Genomic DNA, 20,999 nt, shown 5'->3' on the forward strand with positions numbered 1-20,999 from the left:
CATGTAGCTCACATTCATATTTGAATTTAACAATTTCCGTTTCTTTCGACGGCGTGCATATGAATGTAAATATGGGCATGTGTATGTGTGGGCTACTTTTTTGTAAACTACTTCTTTATTGCTGTTTTTTGCGGGCTTTTGAGGAAAATGAAAGTGCAACACTTGCGTACAAAAGTGAAGTTAGATTTCATTCTTCTATACTGACTATCACCAAAAATGTTGGTCTGCAGAGGATACCTGGATGATCTTTAAGCAACAAAATCGTAAGATTTGTTCTTGAAGTGGATGTCTAGCCCAGAAATCCCTTCTAATGCATTTTTGGGATTTCCGGGTCAGAAATATTTAAAATATTTGCCAAGAAGACTTTCAAAGAAGTTTCAGTCCTTGGAAGACTTTTTTCTCAAAAATCTTTTCAATGATTCTTCAATGGTATTATATCCATTGAAGACTTATCATAGATATTATGTTCAAAGACTACTTCTCAACGCCATTTATACTCGACAACACGGTACATGTTTTTTTATCTTTGTGCATTTTTTTCAAAAAAAACATGCAGAAATAACCGATAGGGACCCGAAGTTATTTTTTTATCCTCTCCATCGAGTCACATTTTGGGTCGATTTATGAAATTTCCATCAATATATTGTTTACAAGCGTACAAAAGCATTTTGGTGAGAATTTTCCAGAAAAAAGTTATTCGTGATGGAATTCAAGCGTGATAGTGTGATTACTTTATATTTGGCTGGAGAACCAGAAGTGGGTATCGTTAAAGCACTCCAGCACTTAAATGTGAATAAATCTTTTGTGTCTCATAGCCCGACGCCAAGGAACTGGACGGAAGAAACCAGCAACATCAGCAGAAATGGTTCGAAAAGTAAAGAAGGGACTTGATCGAAACCCGCGTCGGAATGGTCGAAAAATAGCTCGTGATCTGAACATGGCGATATGTTCCGTTCCATTCGGCAAATCTCTTGTTAGCCTTTGCGGTGGAGGTACCAGAAGGGGTGGGCCGATATCTATCATCTTCACACAAGATCTTGTGTTAGTATTAATACTGGGATGTACGAAGTTGCTTATTTCGCATTTTATGAGAGATTCAATTATTCATAATTTTGACTCGTTTGTGGGGGAGATACTAGAAAAAGGTATATATTTAGATATACCAAGTTTGAAAAGAATCGCTGATTTGTTTCGCAAGTTAAGAGACATATAAGTATTGGAAAGTGTGATCCTTTGTGGGGGAGGTATCAGAAGGGATGGGCCGATTGATTTCATCTTTACACCAGATCTTGTGCAGATAGGAATATTGGGATGTGCCCAGTTTCAACGGATCGGAATCAGTTTTTTGGCGTTTTATAAGATTCCGTGTTTTTAAAAATTTTGGCTCGTTTTGGGGGAGGTTTCTGAAGGGCTGGACCAATATAACCAATCTTGATAGCAGATTTTGTGTAAGCAAAAATATTGGGACGTGTGAAATTTTGAGAGAATGCATGGCTTACTTCGCATTTTATTAGCGTCTGACTATTCAAACTTTTGTCCTTTTGCAGGGGAGATAATAGAAGGAGTGAACTGATATATCCCATCTTAACGCCAATTCTTGTGTTAGTAAAGATGTTTGGATGTGTGAAATGTAAAGGCAATCGGACTCTTATTTAACTCTTTAAGAGTTATAATTATTACAAATTTTGACCTATGTTCAGGTGGGGGTTCGAGTGGGGGGTGTACATGGTGAGAAAAAACACTGCAACAAAGTCAAACTCCATAATTTTTACATTTTTGTTTTAAATTTTTTTTTAATGAAAACAAAAAATGTCGAAAATAGCGTCAAATTTTAGAAGAAGTTTAGATTTGTTCGAATTGGTCACCTTTGGCACGAATTATGACCTTCAAACGGTCAATGAAACCTTCACAAGCTGCCTGAATGTTGCTCTGCGGTATTTTGGTCCATTCCAGGCGAAGCGCATGCTTAAGGTGATCGACACTTTGGTATTTTTTAGTGCCAAACTTCCTCTGCAAAATACTCCAGACACAATAGTCCAACGGATTGGATATCCGGAGATTTTGGTGGCCATTGTGCGCTGGAAATGAAGCGAGGAACCTCATTTTGTAACCATTCTTGGGTGGCGCGTGCTGAGTGCGATGGATCTGAGTCCTGTTGGAATGTCCAAGGTCTGCGGCCAAAATGTTTGTGTGCCCAAGGCTTTAATACTCCCTCCAGAATATTTTATCGATAACATTCGGCATTTATTCTGCATTTATTCGGCGACCATCGGTTGTTATGGCAACCCACACCGTTACCATGGCCGGTGCTTGAGTTCTGGTGGCCAACCAAAGTTGCACATTTTTCAGCCGACCTCTGGCAAGTAAACAGTATCATTTTGTTTGTTTGCAAACTGCTGGACAACGAATGTTTTCTCTTCGAAGAGAACCAAATTCCGCAGTTCACCACTTTCGGCCAAGCGAAGCAACTCTTTAGCCCCTTTGAGTCTATTTTCTTTCTTTTGCAGTCTAAGTTCTTGCACTTTTTGGAATTTTAATGGTCTTACCCCGAACTCATTTTTCAATATTTGCCGAATGGAATATTGTGATATGTTCTGCTCACGAGCCATTTTTCGGCCACTGCGGGTTTCGATCAAGTCGCTTCTTAACTTTTCGAACCATTTCTGCTGATGTTGCCATTTTCTTCCATCCACTTCCTTGACGTCGGGCTACGCTCCCAGTCTCACGTTAACAAGCGATGGTACGGGACATTAAAGATTTATTCACATTTAAATGCTGGAGTGCTCAAAGATAGCCACTTGTGGGTTTCCAGCCAAATATAAAGAAATCTCACTATCACACTTGAATTCCATCACAAATAACTTTTTTTCTGGAAAATTCTCAACAAAATGCTTTTGTACTTGTAAACAATATAATGAGCTGTCACTGAAATAATTTTAACAGCTTTCGGACGAGTGGCTTAGAAATGACAGCAGTCTGAAGTTGGTTGCAGTTTTTTCCATCTCATCCTGAAAAAGCATATCTTAATACAAGTCTAGAGACGAGCTATACGCATAGGGAGTAAATCTGGCGATAAAGTGGTACTTTCTAACTTATTTCAGTTTGTTGTTTAAGAAGGAGACCTCATTTAGGTCTTCTATTTATTGAAGGTCGAGTGACCTCTGCCCACAAAATGCCGTTAAAAGATTTTTTTTTGGCATCTCAAACCTTTCATTTGCCCTTAAAAGACTTTTCAGGGTATTTTGGCCCCATAAAATATGTTCTCATAACCTTTTTAACATACTCGTTTAAAAAAAATTATGTTATCCTGTGTTCTCACTCTCACTTCCTTCAAAACGATATAAATTTGCCCTGGTACTATGTTTTTATTTCACCTTCCCAATGCCTTTTACCTTTGTTTAATGATTTCCCATAAATTTCTCACAAACTCGCTGTGGGAATATTCGTCTACATACAGACGTATGTAGCTGAAAATACGTGTGTGTCTTTCTTCAGAATCTTTGTAAACAACAAATTCATAAATTGCATAGCTCCATGCGTATCGTTGTTGTTTTTCAAGTACTTAACGTCTCCCCCAGTGGCAGTTAACCGATTTATCTATCCTGGAATATCTTTCTTTTTAATTTCGAATATCGATGCAATGATTTCGATAAATGCTACAACAATAAAATTTTACCAGAATTGTTCATTTTATGGCTGCTTTGAAGACAATATGGCAATTTGATATGAAGAAAGAAAGAAAAATGTTGATATGGTGATGACTTCTGCTCTGACAAAAGGCTTCTTGAGAATTGTTTAATTTGGGATTTAATTTATGCAATTCCAATTTTATTTCCATTAAATGCATAACAATGGGAAAAATACTTTTGTTATTTCATTCGGGTTTCTTACGTTTCAGGTTTCTTGGAATAAACCTCGTTTTTGTGTGTTGAGAAAATTAAAAGTTTACCTTTGAGAAAATGAAAATTCATTGTTCGCCAAATGTTAAGATAATATTTCTATTGCATTTCTATGAAAGAGAAAATACATTTTAGATGGATAAACGATTGCTTTTAATGTTGATTTGATTCAATGCAATTGTCTTGGGATAGATTTAGAAGGGCAATCGAAATATATATATCTCTTATGTCTTTGATTCCAAGTCAATTAATTCGTCCTACATCTCATTTTTGCTTGTAGTGATAAAGTTGATTTGAATTATATATTTAAAACATACAAAGTAAGATATAAACACCTTCAGTTGTTTCTAAATTCTTTGGGTCCTGAGATAATTTGGAACATTTAAAATAGTATTTTATTAAAATACAGAGTTGTTTGAAAACGGGCTATTAATTTGATTCAGGAGTTAATTCTGGTTAAAAAGCATACTTTAAGAAGCAACAGGCAAAGTTCAGTGCGTTTTAATCGAAATACCTAATTAAATATTTTTCAATACGTCTTCCTTGTTCCCTGAGGTTGAGTTCTTCAGTCTTCTAACAAGCGCGTCCGCAGGTGGTGCATAAGGGTAAGGAGAATGGTCATACAACTGAATTTAATATCTAGGGATTCTTTTGAATTCACGAATTGGTAGAAACCGAGTGGTGTAACCACTCGTCTTAAGGACCATAACTGCCTATGGGGGTGTTCTGCTGAACAAAATCAAAAATTGTGGAACTTAAGAAAGAAACGAAAGTAAGCCAGTAGGCGGTTGTAGCTTCTAGACTAAATTCGGTCGTATGTGCCAAATTCCATCCCATTTGGACAAATATTAGACGTTTGGTGCACAATAAATGGTAAATCGGACGAAGTTATATACGGGAGCTATGCATAAATCAACTCAGAAAGTGATTCTATGCAGATCATCAAAAGGAACTATGGGTCTATCTCGTTTCCTTTTGCCTGTTACAAACATATGCACAAAGACATAATACCCTGACCACCTTGTGGTGTAGGGTATAAAAATTGGTCCATAAAGAAATCACGAAACTCAATAGAAAAAAAGGAAAAAAAACATTAAGTGCTTCCGGGCCGAACTTTTAATAACCTACACATTTAGATAACGAAAACATTTTTCTATAAAAGTATCTGAATTCAAGCGTGTTCCACTACAAATACCAGTAACACGGTTTGAATAATGCTGTTAATCTTAAAAAAAAATACAAACTAAAAATGGGACGAACCTGTTATATGGGGTCCATACCAAAACGGGAACCTCTATAGACAATTTTATACTTCGAGGATTGTCAACTACCAAATCTTCTTAAATACCAAATTTGAAACAGTTCCGTGGGTAAATGTGACTAGGATTATTAAAATACTGAATATCGATGAGTATCATAATATGTGTGCTATAGCAAAACGTGGACCAAAATATTATGTGTTCTGTCACCGGAGCAAGAACCCATTACGACTTACAAATGCCAATTTTTAGACAAATTCGTAGAAAAATATGGCAAAAACATCAAAACACCTAATATCGGGAGGTACTGTTATATGGGGGCTATACCAAAATGTGGATCCATATATACTATGTTCCGCCACCGGAGCTCGAACCCATTATGTGGAAATGTGGCAAAAATCATCAAAACACCTAATATCGGGAGGTACTGTTATATATGGGCTATACCAAAATGTGGATCCATATATACTATGTTCCACCACTGGAGCTCGAACCCATTATGAACTACAAATGCCAATTTTTGGGCAAATCCGCGAAAAATTGTGGCAAAAATCATTAAAATACAGAATATCGGGAGGTACCGTTATATGGAGGCTATAAAAAAAAGTATAATTATATATACAATGTTTCGCCACCGGAGCTAGAACCCATTATGACTTACAAATACCAATTTTAGACAAATCCGTAAAAAAATGTGGCAAAAATACCGAATATCTGGAGGTACGGTTATATGGCGGCTATACCAAAACGTTGACCAAATTTGAAGCTCTACGTCAAATTATGTGGGTTGTATCGTGATGTCAACAAAAAGACAGACAGGCGAATATCGTTAAATCGACTTAGAATTATATGCTGACTTTAGGGGGTCTATGACGAATATTTAGGGAATTTACAAACGGAAAAACAAAGTTAATAAGCTGTCTGGGACATAAGGTCGTGAACCAAGAACAATCCAATATCAAAGCCATACTCCAGTCCATAGAAAGTGGCGGTTAGGTCTCTTAAAAAAATTGAACCCCGCAAAGACGCTCAAGATGAAAAATTGCTTCTCCACTTTTAGTTTTTAACTTGTCTAAAGGATTAATTGGTAATTTAGTACACCGTAATTTTATAGACGAACTTAGATCGAGTTCGATACCAGAAGGAGTGGACCGATATGGGTAATATACATACATTGCATAAATTGTTTTATATACATATACAATATTGAATAACGAAATGAAATATGCATCGGATTATTGCATCGGATTCAAACTCGACACATCCCAATATTTTTATCAACACAAGATCAGGTATCTAATATATCGGACCAATCCTTCTGGTACCTCTCTCACAATGGGTTAAAATTTTGAATACAATATGCGAATATTCGATTCGCCTCAATTTTCACACATCCTAATATTTTTCCTAACACAAGTTCGGATGTGAAGAAGATAGATATCGACCCACCCCTCCTGGTACCTCGCCCATAAAGACTAACAGTTTTCAATACCTTTACCTCTCATAACTCGCGAATTTGTTAGCAATTTCTTTATTTCAGACTGTATTTCTCTCAATATGGAATGTATCGGCCAATTCCTTCTGGTACCTCCGCCACAAAATGTTAAAATCGAAAATAAATGTTTGTTTTTCTTCAATTTTTACTTATTCCAATCGTTGTATAAATATAAGATGAAGTGGAACAATTCGGTCCAATTTGATCCTAAACCCACGATTTTACACCTGGATCTTCCTATCTCGCCGAGCTGAGTCGGTCTAGCTATGTGTGTCCATGTTAATATGTAAACACGCTACAGGTCACAATTATGGCCAGAACTTCACGAAATTTTGAATGAAGCTAGAGTTAGGATCAGAAGAGGAGGCTATGGTTTTTGGAAGATGATCGAAAAAATGGACCAATAAATAATGTCCTGTTCTATAGTTGCTCTACAGGTCACAATTATAGACAAATCTGCATGGAAGTATACATGGGGTAACAGTTTAAAGCAGGGCGGAAGTCTACTATTTGGATGATCATAGCATAATGTTTTGTGAAAAAATTACCAACACTTTCTTTAAACTGTGATTATTTTTAGACCCGACGAAATCACAAATGTATTAAGAGATCACTTTTTCTCACTACTTTGACGATGATAGCTAAGATATCAGATATATAGTAAAATATAATACAATCTATATATAAAAGAAAATTATCTTAGTTTCTACACATATAAATGAAGAATGGATGGACTGATTTTGACAATTCTTGGCATTTCAGAATGGCATCTTTCTACGAAAGGATAACATCTTTAAAAAATCGAGTAAAATATGCAAATTAATATGTGAATACTTTTTTATTTTGTTAAAATTTAAAATTAGAATGAAAATTTAATTCAAATATATTTAACATTTCTTCAAACATTATTGTGCAATTCCCAATAACAAGGCCAATATTTTATAAATTTTTTGAAATACCCAGTTATTTTGAAATAACAAAATTTCATTTAAATTTATTCTACATTTTTCAAATATATCGCTACTTTTCCCTATCAAGCCGATATATTTCCATTTTATGCCCTCACAATTTACCCATGTTGCGTATAATGCATATTACGACTTCAAATGTTAAGTATACGCCACCGCACTGAACAATATAAAATACCAAAAAACCAGAACCGTCACCACCAACCATCAAAACGCCAATTTGATTGATTGTTTACAGCTGTCATAAGGTTTCTTTATGATTTGACATCGATTATTTAAGTATGCCACAAAAAAAGAGAAGAGAAACAAACATAATGGCTGGCGCAATTAGGGGAGAGCCTGTGTGTGTGTGGGTGGTGAGCCATAAAATGATGAGTAATAAATGCCAATATTCCCTAATGAGATGAAATTTCAACAATATTGGCTATTAAATCGATTGACTTTTAAATTGGAAACAAATGTAAAATTTTGTGGAATTTAATTAGGTAAGAAAAAAAATATAAAAATTGCAAATTTAAACTAAATTTGATTTTTTTTTAAATTTAAATTAAATTTTGTAATCAAATTTTGGTTCTTCAATTTTTGTTTAAATTACAATCGAAACTCAATTTCTTCCCATTTTCTCACTCTACTTTAAATAGTACAGCTCTCAAACATTAAGTGCCATCTTTCTGATTTCTCCTTCGCACCCAACCTAAGTTCACTTCAAAACTGCCATCAATCCACAAACATTCACTTAAATTAATTTCGATTTCCGTCCAGCATGTCCTTGAAACATTTTAATTGTATCGGTATCACAGACTTACTGACTCTGGTCATTAGTTTGTGTTTCTCTCTTTTTATGTTCTTTACATCACAAAAAAATTAAGAAAAAATAGAGGAGGATATAAAGTATTTAGTTCGGCCAAACTGAACTTTTTCCATCCTTCTTAAAGAGAAAAATTGAAAACCGATATTTTGTTGAAAATTTTATCATTTTAAGTTGTTTTGTTGCTTTTGAAATATTTTGAAATTTTCAATTCTTTTAGACTTTCAAGGGGCTTCAATCCAGATCTAAAGAGTAAGAAAGAAGCAGTACTTTTGTTTCTGTCCAAAACTACTTCAATAACTCCAATTTAGTACCACTTAATACTTTTCGAACAATTATAGTACACATTTCCACAGCCATCTCCATATTTCAATACCAGATACCAACAGCGATATCTATATAAAATTTCAGGATTAACGCTTTATTCTTTCATCCGATACCAAATTTGGTACCATTTAGTACTTTTCGTACAAATATGGGACGCACTTCCAAACCACCGATCAATCTCAAACACAGATATCATCAGTAATATCAAACTTAAGAATTTTTTCTAACAATATCAGAACTTTCCCTATCAATATCAAATTTCAAGATTTTCGCTCTATTTCTTCACCCAATACCCTATTTAGTACTTTTCGTGCACATTTCCAAAACCAACTCCATCTCTTAACTATAGACACCAACAGTAAAATCCATTCCAAATTTCAGGATTCCAGCTCTATTTCTCACTCAATACCAAATTTAGAACTGCTTTGTACTTTTCGTACAACTATAGTACACATTTCCAACACCATCTCCATATCTCAATTCCAGATACCAACCTCAATATGCAATTTCAGAATTTTATCTCAATCATTTTACCCAATATCAATAGTACTTTTAGTACAATTATAGTACACATTTCCGAAACCACCCCATATATGCAGGCTCCACATAAACTGCGACCCAAATACCAGATTTCAGATTTAAAGCACAATCTGTTCATCAAATGACAGCTTGCACCAAATATGGTACTTTTTAGTACTTTTGGTGCACTTGTAGTACACATTTCTAAAACCACCTCTTTATTACGAACCCACTACCAACAGGGACCCCAATATAAAATGTCCAGCTCCATCCGGTCATCCTAAACCTAGCTATTCCCAATTTAGTACAGTTCGCTCACTTAGTATACATTTTCAAAATCACCTTCATGTTTCAAACTTACTTTCCAACCTAAATTCTTATACAAGATTTTAAGTTTTTAGCGTCGTGGGTTCACACAATACCAAATGGTATGAAAATGGGAATTTCCAATAACTCTTTGGTGCATCTATGCTGCACTCCATCAGTTACATTTCAAATTTCAGAATTCCAGCTCAATCGGTTTAATATAATTTCAACTTGTACCAAATGTAGTACACATGGGTTCAAATTTCTAAAGCTTCCTACATACACCAATCCTACGCTCCTATAGTAATAACCATTCCAAATTCAAGAATTCCACCCCTGTTCATTCACCCAAAAACAAATTGTACTTCATTTACTAATTATTTTTTTAGATATACGTACATATTTTCATAACTACCTACATCATATAGTCCAATAGAAATCTAATTTCTACATTTCAGGATCTCCCACATTTTCAATTGTACCAAATTTAGTACCATACTACCTACATTTCTCAGGCCTAGAATGCAATAGTAATCTTATTTCTAAATTCAATACCATTTAGTTATTTTGTCTTTGTGCATTTGTTTGTAACATGGAGAAGGAAGTGAAATAGACCCATAGTTACTTTTGAGGATCTTCATAGAATCACTTTCTGAGTCGATTTATGCATGGCAATCCGTCCGTCTGTCAAACGATTGAGATGAAATTTCCCAAACAATATTTGTTTGCCCAAGGACGAACTCTACTAAAATTTATGAAAATCGATTCAAATTTAGCTCATATAAAGAGGGTGAGATGAAAAAACTGCAACCAAATTCAGACTGCTGTCATTTCTAAGCCACTCTGTTAAAATTATTCCAGTGACAGCTGTTAAAATTAAAATTATTCCAGTGACAGCTCATTATATTGTTTACAAGCGTGCAAAAGCATTTTGGTGAGAATTTTCCAGAAAAAAAGTTATTCGTGATGGAATTCGAGCGTGATAATGTGATTTCTTTATATTTGGCTGGAAAGTCACAATTGGCTATCGTTAGAGCACTCCAGCATTTAAATGTGAATAAATCATTTGTGTCTCGTACCATCGCTCGTTTTTTACCGTGATACTGGTAGCGTAGCCCAACGTCATGGAAGTGAACGGAAGAAACAGCAACATCAGCAGAAATGGTTCCAAAAGTAAAGAAGCGACTTGATCGAAACCCGCGTTAAAGTGGCCGAAAAAATGGTTCGTGAGCTGAACATATCACAATATTCGATTCGGCAAATATTGAAAAATGAGCTCGGGGTAAAGCCAGACTCAAAAGAGCTAAAGAATTGCTTCGCTTGGCCGAAAGTGGTGAACTGCCGAATTTTGTTTTCTCCGATGAGAAAACATTCGTAGTCCAGCAGCTTGTAAACAAACAAAATTATCGTGAGGTCAGCGGAAAATGTGCACCTTCGGTTGGCCACCAGAACTCAAGCGCCGGCAGATGGTTGCTCTTCGCTCGTATTCATCGACCGTGGAATCAGAATAAATGCCGAATATTATCGCAAAAATATTCTGGAGGGTGTATTAAAGCCGCAAACATTTTGGCCGCAGACCTTGGACATTCCAACAGGCCTCAGCACCATCGCACTCAGCAAGCGCCACCCGAGAATGGTTACAAAACGAGGTTCATCGCTTTATTTCCAGCGCACAATGGCCACCAAAATCTCCGGATACTAATCCGTTGGACTATGGTGTCTGGAGTATTTTGGAAAGCAAGGTTGGCACCAAAAAATACCAAAGTGCCGATAACCTCAATCAAGCGCTTCGCTGGGAATTGTTTAAATACCACAGAGCAACATTCGGGCAGGGTATGACGGTTTCATTGGCAGTTTGATAGCCATAATTCGTGCCAAAGGTGACCAATGCGAACAAATCTAAACTCATTCTAAAATTTGATGCTATTTCCGACACTTTTCGTTTCCATTCAATAAAATTAAATAATGTAAAAATTATGGCGTTTGACTTTGTTGGATTTTTTTATCTCACCAGGTATATCTTCAACCGTTTTTGGGTTAAATGTGCACCAAATGGCTAATATCAGTAGAAATTACCTGAATTTTGGCACATCCCACAGATTTTAAGCTCCAAGCAAGTACATCGAAAAGCGGTTCAGGTATAGCTATAGCTCCCATATATATGTTTTATCCGATTTGTTTATGTCGCTCACATGCGTAATATGTACTCCACAAGATATCAGATACAGCCCAGAAATATCTGTGTCAAATTTTATATAGATCGAATCAGATTTGAATATAGCTCCCATATATATCTTTATCCGATATCAGGTTTATTGAGCTCCAAATGGCCGATGTTACCCGAAATTAATGGAATCATTATGGGAACAAGTATTTAAAATTTGGTGAAAATTGGTTCAGTTATAGCTATAGCTCTCATATATTTGTTTCATCCGATTTGGGGTTTTAAGTCTCTTACATGCGTAATATGCTCTCCACAACAATGATATTTGACACCTGGTATCAGATACGGCGATGAATACCTATGCCAAATTTTATCGAGATTGATTCAGATTTTTATATGGTTTCGATATACATCTTTATCAGATTTTCCAGTTTTTTCACCTGATATTACAGCCCATATTCAACCGAATTGTACCATTTGGTCCGGTATGTCTATTTCTCCAATAAATATTTTCTAATATAATTCTAATCGAAGTCTTATCTTGCACTATACTGCAATATTATTTGGTACTAGAGCTACCAGAGGATTCAGAGTTAGATGTAGCTCCCAAATTTTGACAATTCTAAAGCCATGATACGCATTCAAATAAGGTTCATAGTTGGTATGACCTGCTTCACATAAATTCCCAATATAAACGTTGTTTTGTTACGGGAGCTCTACTAAATAGGCATAGCGGAGTAGGGTATCATAGACCTTTAGACCTTTCCTTACTGGTTTATTAACATTGATTTATAATTTAATATACTTTAACAGTCTACTAATTTCAAAGGGTATGACAAACCCAATATTTATCACCATTAAATAGCGCCCACTATATAAAACTGCCATACATCAAGGTCTCTGTATGTAGACCAACACATAGACCCAGCTATGTGTGTGTGTGAGTCTACGTTAAATCTGCGATGGCAATTTTAATCAAATCAAAGAACTATTATTTGGTCGGTATTCCATGCCATTCATTCCGCTTTATTCAAAACAAATACCAATTCGAACGGCAGACTTTGCCGTTGTCGTCTACAACGCCAACCGTGCAACCAACAGCACCAGCAAAAAGGCAACCGACTAGCTAGACAGTATGCCGCCATCATCTGTGTATCTTTGTATGTATAGTCATTCATTCACTCATTCATTCGATGCAAATATTGTTGCGAAAGTATTTTCATCCTGCCTTCATACATCCAACCACCTTCACATAACTCCAGCGAACGATTGCACACCGAGACACACACAAACTGTGCAATTTACAACGGGAACAAATGCCAATGTTTTTCTATTTTTGTTCTTCGTTCGTTTCTATTTTTGGACTTGAAAGAGAAATGGCAAATATGCCAATACCCAAGAAAACAAACATAGACACAGCCGCATTCAAAGAATGAGCGCTGAAATAAATTATGTTATATTCCTGGTATTTTAGGAAGTGGATTTTCCCGTGAATAGCCTATGTTTAATGTAAGCAAAATTTTTATACATTTTATACATTCGTTGTAACTCGTAAGTAACGTGGGTTTTAAAAGACATTTACAGTGACAGTCTGGATGTGAAACATTTCAAGAATGGAAATTCATATTTAAATATGGAAATGGAAAACAAAAATCTTAAAAATATTTGGCATTTGTGTAGACAGAAAGACAGCTGGTGACATTTAGGCAAATGCAGTTTTAACACAACGAGAAACTCGAGAAAATGTCAAAGGTTGTATTCTAACGAGTAAATGCCTGCAACTTCGCCTAGTTATTGGTCTTTATATCCTATGCCACATGGTTACTATTTGCTTTATGTTTATAACATAAAAAAAGGAAAAGTCAAGGCAATAGGGCGGGGCCAACCACTATGCATATTTAGTAGAGCTCCCATAACAAAAGAATTTATTTGAAGTAGATCGTACCACCTATCAACATTTGGTTTTAGATCAGTTATAATTTGGATTCAGAGGGAACTATTATATGGGAGGCATATCCAATTCTGAATCGATTTCCAATAAATTTATCCTGGACATTTTTATTTTTTATATCAAACAAAATTGCAATAGAGTGCATGATATCACTTCGAGATGGATTAAAATATAAAAATACATATCGCAGCCGAATTCCACCAAATGGACACGTACGTCCCGGAATGCACACCATTTTGGTTGATATTTGCACAATACACTTGAAATCGGATTAAGGATATATATTGGAGCTACATCAAAATCTCATCCGATCTCGATTAAATTTGGCAAAGGCATTTCCGAGCTCTATGAGATATCTTATAGCAAATATCATTGTTGTCAAATGCATATTACGCTTGTGAGGCACTTTTAACCCCAAATCAGATAAAACATATATATGGGAGCTAAAGCTGTATCTGAACCGATTTTCACCAAATTTGATGTACTTACTTCTAGACTGAATTCGGTTGGATGTGTCAAAATTCAGGTCATTGGCACCAAATGGCCAATGGTGCACAATTAACCTGAAATCGGGTGAAGATATATGGGAACCGATTTTGATACAATTTGGCTGAGGTATTTCTGGGATGTATCTAATATCTGGTACCAAATATCATTTTGTCGAATGCATATTACACTTGTGAGGGACTCTAAACCCCTAATCGGATAAAACATATATGTGGGAGCTATAGCTATATATATGAACCGATTTTCTTCAAATTTTATTTACTTCCTTCTAGACTGAATTTGGTGGGGTAGGATTTACACAAAATTTGAAGTACTGGTTTCTAGGATGAATTCAGTCATAATTGCCAAAATTCAATCCATTTGGGCTGATATTAGTCATTTGGTGCACAATAAACCTGATATCGGATAAAGATATATATGGGAGCTCTATCCTAACCTGAAACGATCTCGATAAAATTTGCGACCTGCATTGTGTACAGCAAGAATATATGGACAGACGGACGGACAGATAATCTTATTTTTCATAATCTTCATAAAATCACTTTCTATTTTTGTAAGCAATGTACAGGATCCGATATTTCCTGATTTTAATACGGATTATTTTAATAAAAATTTTAACTTTTTGCGGAGGAGGTACCAGAAATAGTTGTCCCATTAAGTTAGTGGTCCATTTTCACACCAGATCTCTGGTTGAGAGAAATATTTAGATATATCATGTTTGAAAAGAAACCCTGACTTGTTTCGCAAGTTATGAGAGATTGATTATGGGTGTAATGAAAATTGTGCCCCTTCGTATGGGAAGCATCGGGAGAATTGGGCCGATTTTTAAAAAAATATTGAGACGTGTGAAATTTGAAGTGGTTCGTATGCTAATTTCGCATTTGTTAAAGTTATAGTTGTTAAAAATGTTGACCCTTTGTAGCGGAGGTATCAGAAGGAGTGAATCGATATCTACCATCTTTACACCAGATCTTGTGTTAGTAGAAATATTGGGATGTGTGAAATTTGAAAAGAATCGGATAGTTTAAATGATAGTTTATGAGTTTAAATATTATTAAAAATGTGTACCCTTTGTGGGGGAGTTACTTTTTATTTTCGCTACTGATATAGCACTGACATAAATATTGTGATTTGAAAATTTAGCACAAAATTCGATAACCCTCTTCCTTTTTTGAGGTAAATTATTTTCTGTAAAAATTGCGACTTTTTCTGGGCGAGGTACCAGAAGCATTGGGCCGATATTGTCAAACTCCGACCTTGATCTAAGTTTGATAATAATATTACGACGATGTACCAAGTTTGGGCCAAATTGGAGACTCCCGTCGAGAGTTATCGTTCGCATCAGCCAACCAGACAGACGAATGGATAGACGGACACCCTTAAATCGACTCCAAATGTCCTGAAACGGATTTGGTCTAAAGAGACCCCAAGACTAAAATCATTATATCTATGAGGCGTGTTTAAGCCGTATCAAATCAATATTTTTTTTTGTAAGGTAGATAGACACTGATTTGAAACTTCAAATACAAAATACGAGAAAAATCGATATAGAGTTGTACCGTTATATAAAAAAATGCCACAATGTTGACCTGTATAGACTGTCCATGCAAGGTGCTTAGGAACCCGTAACAACCTTAAAATACCAAATTCCAGACAATTCCGCAGTTTATGTTCTCATATGTTGAAAATGTCCTTGCAGAGAATCATGTAGATCCATGGTTTGATATAGACCCATATAAATATACCACCAGATATTTGGTATTTTGAAGATTTGTTATCACACTTATGACATATATCCACGGGGATAGTTTGTGATAGTGATAGTTTATAAAGATACTTCATCCTATGACAGAAAATGTCCCATACAGGGACATACAGAGGACACGTCCTCTTATAGCTCCATATAACGGTACCTCCCTATATTCGGCATATTGATGATTTTACCAAAATTATCCAACGGAATTATTTAAAAGTTGATATTTGATGCTGACAATAAGTACCATCTTTGTTGATAAACATTTTCGTATAGCCCCATATAGCTGGACCTAACGATATTTCGGTATTTTGAAAATTTATATCACCAATTTTCGACGGAGTTGTTTCAAATTTGTTCGTAATGAAAGAACAGACAGAAAATAACCCATACAGGTCAACATATTTGTTTATCACTCATATAATGGTACCTTCCGTTAAGGAGGACTTTGCTGATTTTACCCAAAATTGTCAACGGAATTAACTCAAAATTTGTATTTATAGTTCGCAATAGGCCCATCCTTTTGTATTGCCTCCATATATATTTACCACCCGATATTCTATAATTTTAGAACCATTGCTTCCAAGAATGAAATAAAGATACGATTTCCTCCTCTAATGGTCCATCCTATTTGATTTGATTTTTATACCCTACACCACATAGTGGTAAGGGTATTATGTCTTTGTGCATTTGTTTGTAACATGGAGAAGGAAGCGAGATAGACCAATAGTTACTTTTGAGGATCTCCATAGAATCACTTTCTGAGTTGATTTATGCATGTCAGTCCGTCTGTCCGTCCGTCCGTCTGTCCATGTATTCTTGTGAACAAAATGCAGGTCGCATTTATTATCCGATTGAGATGAAATTTTCCAAACAACATTTGTTTGGCCCAAGGACGAACCCTATTGAAATTGGAGATAATCGGTCAAAAATTAGATATTGCTCCCATATATATCTTCGTCCGATTTGCCTTTCATTGTACACCAAACGTGCAATATCAGTCCGAATAGTATGGAATTTTGCACATACAACCAAATTAGGCCTGAAAATAAGTATGCCAAATTTGATCAAAATCGGTTCAGATATAGCTATAGCTCCCATATATATTGTTCATCCGATTTGTTATTTTTGTCATACGCAGCCGTAATATGCACTCCGTAACAACAATATTTGGGGAAATTTATCAAATGCAGCTCAGAAATACCTTTGCTAAATTTTATCGAGATCGGTTCAGATTTGGATATAGCTCCCATACATAACTTCGTCCGATTTACCTTTTATTGTACACCAGATGTCTAATATTTGCCCAAATGAGATGGAATTTGGCAAATACGACCGAATTGAGTCTAGGAGATAGTATGCCAAATTTGGTGAAGATCGGTTCAGATATAGCTATAGCTCCCATATATACTGTTCATCCGATTTGTTGTATTTGCTACCCACAGCCGTAATATGCACTCTGTAACAACGATATTCAGGAAAATATATCAAATACAGCTCAGAAATATCTTTGCCAAATTTTATCGAGATCGGTTCAGATTTGGATATAGCTCCCATATATATCTTTATCTGATTTCAAATTAATTTTGCACCAAATGGGCAATACAAGTTCGAATTTAAAAGATACAAATGCTTCGGCATATTTAGTCCTTTGAACTTTAAATTACAATTATAATCATAGCGTGCATAATTAAATTCTCCAATAAAATCTTTTAATTGTTATGTGGAACTCAACAAAATTAGCAAAGTGGTGTAGGGTATCATAAAGTCGGCCCCGCCCGACTTTAGGACTTTCTTTACTGGTTTATTATTTGAATTCCCAAAACGTCTATCAGTGGTGTCAAATTTAGTATTTACTTTCACTCATAGTAAACATTTCAGAAATAACAAACAGATATTACCTTATCAGATTTCACAAATCCCTTTTTTGGAGTAAAAAAAAAATTCTTAAAAAATCCACAATCACAGCCTAAATGGTCCTTGAAACCTTCAAGCAAAATTTCTAGAAAATCCAAGAATATATCCCTAATGATCCTAAAAAAGTTGATGTTTATAGCCCTTATGGTTCTTAATGATTAGAGTCTTGAAACAAAATTGTTTAAAAATTTCCGATTATAGTCTTTTTAATCCGTGAAACAAAATTATTTAAAAATTCGCGATTATATTCTTGCTGATACTTAAAACATAAGTTTTATTAAATTCACGGTAAGTGATCTTTGTAAAATCAGTGTAATCGAATTCAAAATTGAAGCCCTAATGCTCTTTGAAACAACATTTTTAAAAAATACGGTTATAGCCCTAATAATTTAAAAAAAAATCTTTAAAAATCCACGATCACAACCTTCTGTTCTTAAAAAAATCTTTGTGTTGATGGTTCTTTTAAACATTTTTGTATAGAAATAATATGCTCCTACACGAGATTACTCAAAATATGTACGATTATATTTTGACTTCTTCCCATACCGTTATCGAATGCCAATTATTTTCAACAATTTTCCCAGAATCACCATTAATATATTTAAATATTCAATATCCACTTTTATCTCTTACGTCAATGACTCATATATAGACCTCATTGCTGATGTTAATAACGCTTTTTGTTCACGGATAAGTGAACATGTTTTTATAATAAAAGAGAATGGCGGGGCTACCTAGTGTAGATGAGAGGGATTTGTTAAACTGGGATCTTCTTAATACAGTCCACATTAAATAAGATAAGAAAATGTGGTGAGCAGACCTTCGAGTTAGAAATAAATACTACAGAATTTTCAATTGCTGCATGTGTTATGGTGGAGTTAGATTATGGGATGTAATCTTCACTCAGACTTATAAGCAAGTGCAGCATGTTTGCTTGCCACATGTGAGATAGCTATGCGTGTTTATGACCTCCTCCTAAGATTTATGGTGGCATGGTGCATATGCATGTGTACAGTTGGTATCTATCTCTCTCTCTCTCTCTCTCTTATTTACACTTAATGATAATTTAGGTTAAGTCATATTATCATATCTAGTTCTTAAGAAATATTTTTAATAAATAAATTCAGTGTCTTACAAACGCTCAAACGATAAAGACTTTGCGTCTTTTAATTGATCCCAATTTACATTGGTCCACCGAGCCGGATCGGTAGAGGATAAATGTTGAAGAATTTGCCTTAACATCGAGGAAATTCTGTCAGGCTAAAATTGGTCTTCAAGAGTGGAAAATTACCGAGCTAAAACTACAGCTGGAATTGTTCCCATACAGAAGAAATTTATAAGCCAAATAAAAGGATGCTGAGTCAGAAGGAAACTTCAGCACAGAAGACTGTGGTGGCGGTGCACACCGAGCTAAAACTACAGCTGGAATTGTTCCCATACAGAAGAAATTTATAAGCCAAATAAAAGGATGCTGAGTCAGAAGGAAACTTCAGCATAGAAGACTGTGGTGGCGGTGCACACCGAGGGGGCCTCATATTTGAAATCTTCAGACAGAAGGGGTGATGCATATGCCCAGGAGGACGAATCGGTGAAACGGCCGCCAATGATGAAAATAAAGGAAGATGTTGCCATTCTTCTCGAAATGATGGGTACCATTATGGAAATAATGAGTACATTAAAGACGGAAGATGCCATACAAGGCGTATTTGACTTCGCCAAAGAAAAACTTATGGACGCGGCAAGAGACATAATATTATATCCATGCGTTCATAGGCGGTTTTTAGAGATGCTTCTAAAGAAGTCCAAACTAGCCGCTGCTATCAGAGCAAGTCAGGCGAATGGGACAGCGAAGCTGTATTTGGAAGATGTTAAGGTCATCCTTAAAATCACGCACGCTCTTAATGTGGAGACCAAAGAGAAAGTCCTTGGCTTGAAGAAACAAGTGGCCTACATAACATCCGAATTGGACAGCGAGCGAGAGGGGCGCAAAGCAGCGGTAGCCGTAATGAGAAAAATGGAAGGTGATATTAAGGAAATGGAGTTTGCCTTGATTTCACAGAAAGATGAAAAAGAAGATGCCCTCAAACTTGTCTCCAAATTGAAGGAGGAAGTCGAAAATGCTGTGTGTGTAGCCGAGGATACTAAGGACAAATTACGAGCGGCTAACCAGGAGGCAGAACGCGAGGGCAAGGCGTTGAATGCGGTAATAAGACAACTTAGTGACGAGTTGTCTTGTGCAAAAAGAGAACGACTTGCAGCTGCAACCGAACGTGACGGGTTGGCTGCAAATCTAGAAGCTGGTGAGGAAAAAGAAAGAAGGATATTTCTGCTGGAGGCTGAAGTATTGCAACTTAAGGAAGAGTTGCTCATATCGCAGAAAGCATCCAAAACCGAGGCTGATGAATTGGCTGCAAAACTAGTGGTCAATATCAACGAAGATATGACGGTTGAAGAGGTTAATATGGAAGACCCAATTGCCGAAAGAGAATCAACTTTGGAAAAGTTAGATGAACAGCTCCCTGGAAAACTGGACGCAGGGAGATTGGAAGAAGTCGAAGATAAGCTGTTTGCCAGCGAGATTAAAACTAAGAAGAAAAGCAATATGCGTCGCTGGAGTAATAAGATGCTGGAAGACGGTCAAGTTGTGATGAAGATGTCTATTGGAAGTGGTGCAGCGAATAAAATACAAGCCGAAGTGACAGAAAATTATGAACGCTGGAACGATAAACTGCCCAAGGTCGATGAGATAGTGCTTCCAGAGAAGGATGAGAACTTTGGCTACAGAAAGAAGACGACAGATAAAAAGGATTCGGCTTGGAAATTGAAGCCGGCAGATAAAGGAGGTGGGATGTTCAAGAGAGACAGGCTGGAAAGATGGAGGAGTTACTTGGGTGCTATAACTTAACTTCTTTTCTCTTAAAATGTCAATTCTATTAGATCTATTTTATTGTCCATATTTGTAATTTTTATATTTTATATGTATTTTTGCCCCTGCCAAGAATGTTCACGGATAAGTGAATATGTTTTTATAATAAAAGAGAATGGCGGGGCTACCTAGTGTAGATGAGAGGGATTTGTTAAACTGGGATCTTCTTAATACAGTCCACATTAAATAAGATAAGAAAA

The 20,999-nt window shown here is 35.8% G+C and overlaps 1 protein-coding gene across 1 annotated transcript; it reads left to right on the top strand.

Moving 5' to 3' along the window:
* The first annotated feature begins 19,479 nt into the window (after nucleotides 1–19,479).
* On the top strand, nucleotides 19,480–20,778 carry LOC131803160 (myosin heavy chain, embryonic smooth muscle isoform-like). The gene has a single exon (XM_059124254.1). It carries the CDS (start codon nucleotides 19,480–19,482, stop codon nucleotides 20,776–20,778), a length of 1,299 nt encoding a protein of 432 aa, XP_058980237.1.
* The last annotated feature ends 221 nt before the right edge of the window (nucleotides 20,779–20,999 follow it).

The sequence above is a fragment of the Musca domestica genome, unplaced genomic scaffold (assembly GCF_030504385.1).
Source record: "Musca domestica strain aabys unplaced genomic scaffold, Musca_domestica.polishedcontigs.V.1.1 1, whole genome shotgun sequence".
Classification (NCBI taxonomy): Eukaryota; Metazoa; Arthropoda; class Insecta; order Diptera; family Muscidae; genus Musca; species Musca domestica.

Bases quoted from the DNA above. Each gene is read 5' to 3' on its own strand.
- LOC131803160 (XM_059124254.1), top strand. From the start codon at position 19,480: ATGAAAATAAAGGAAGATGTTGCCATTCTTCTCGAAATGATGGGTACC.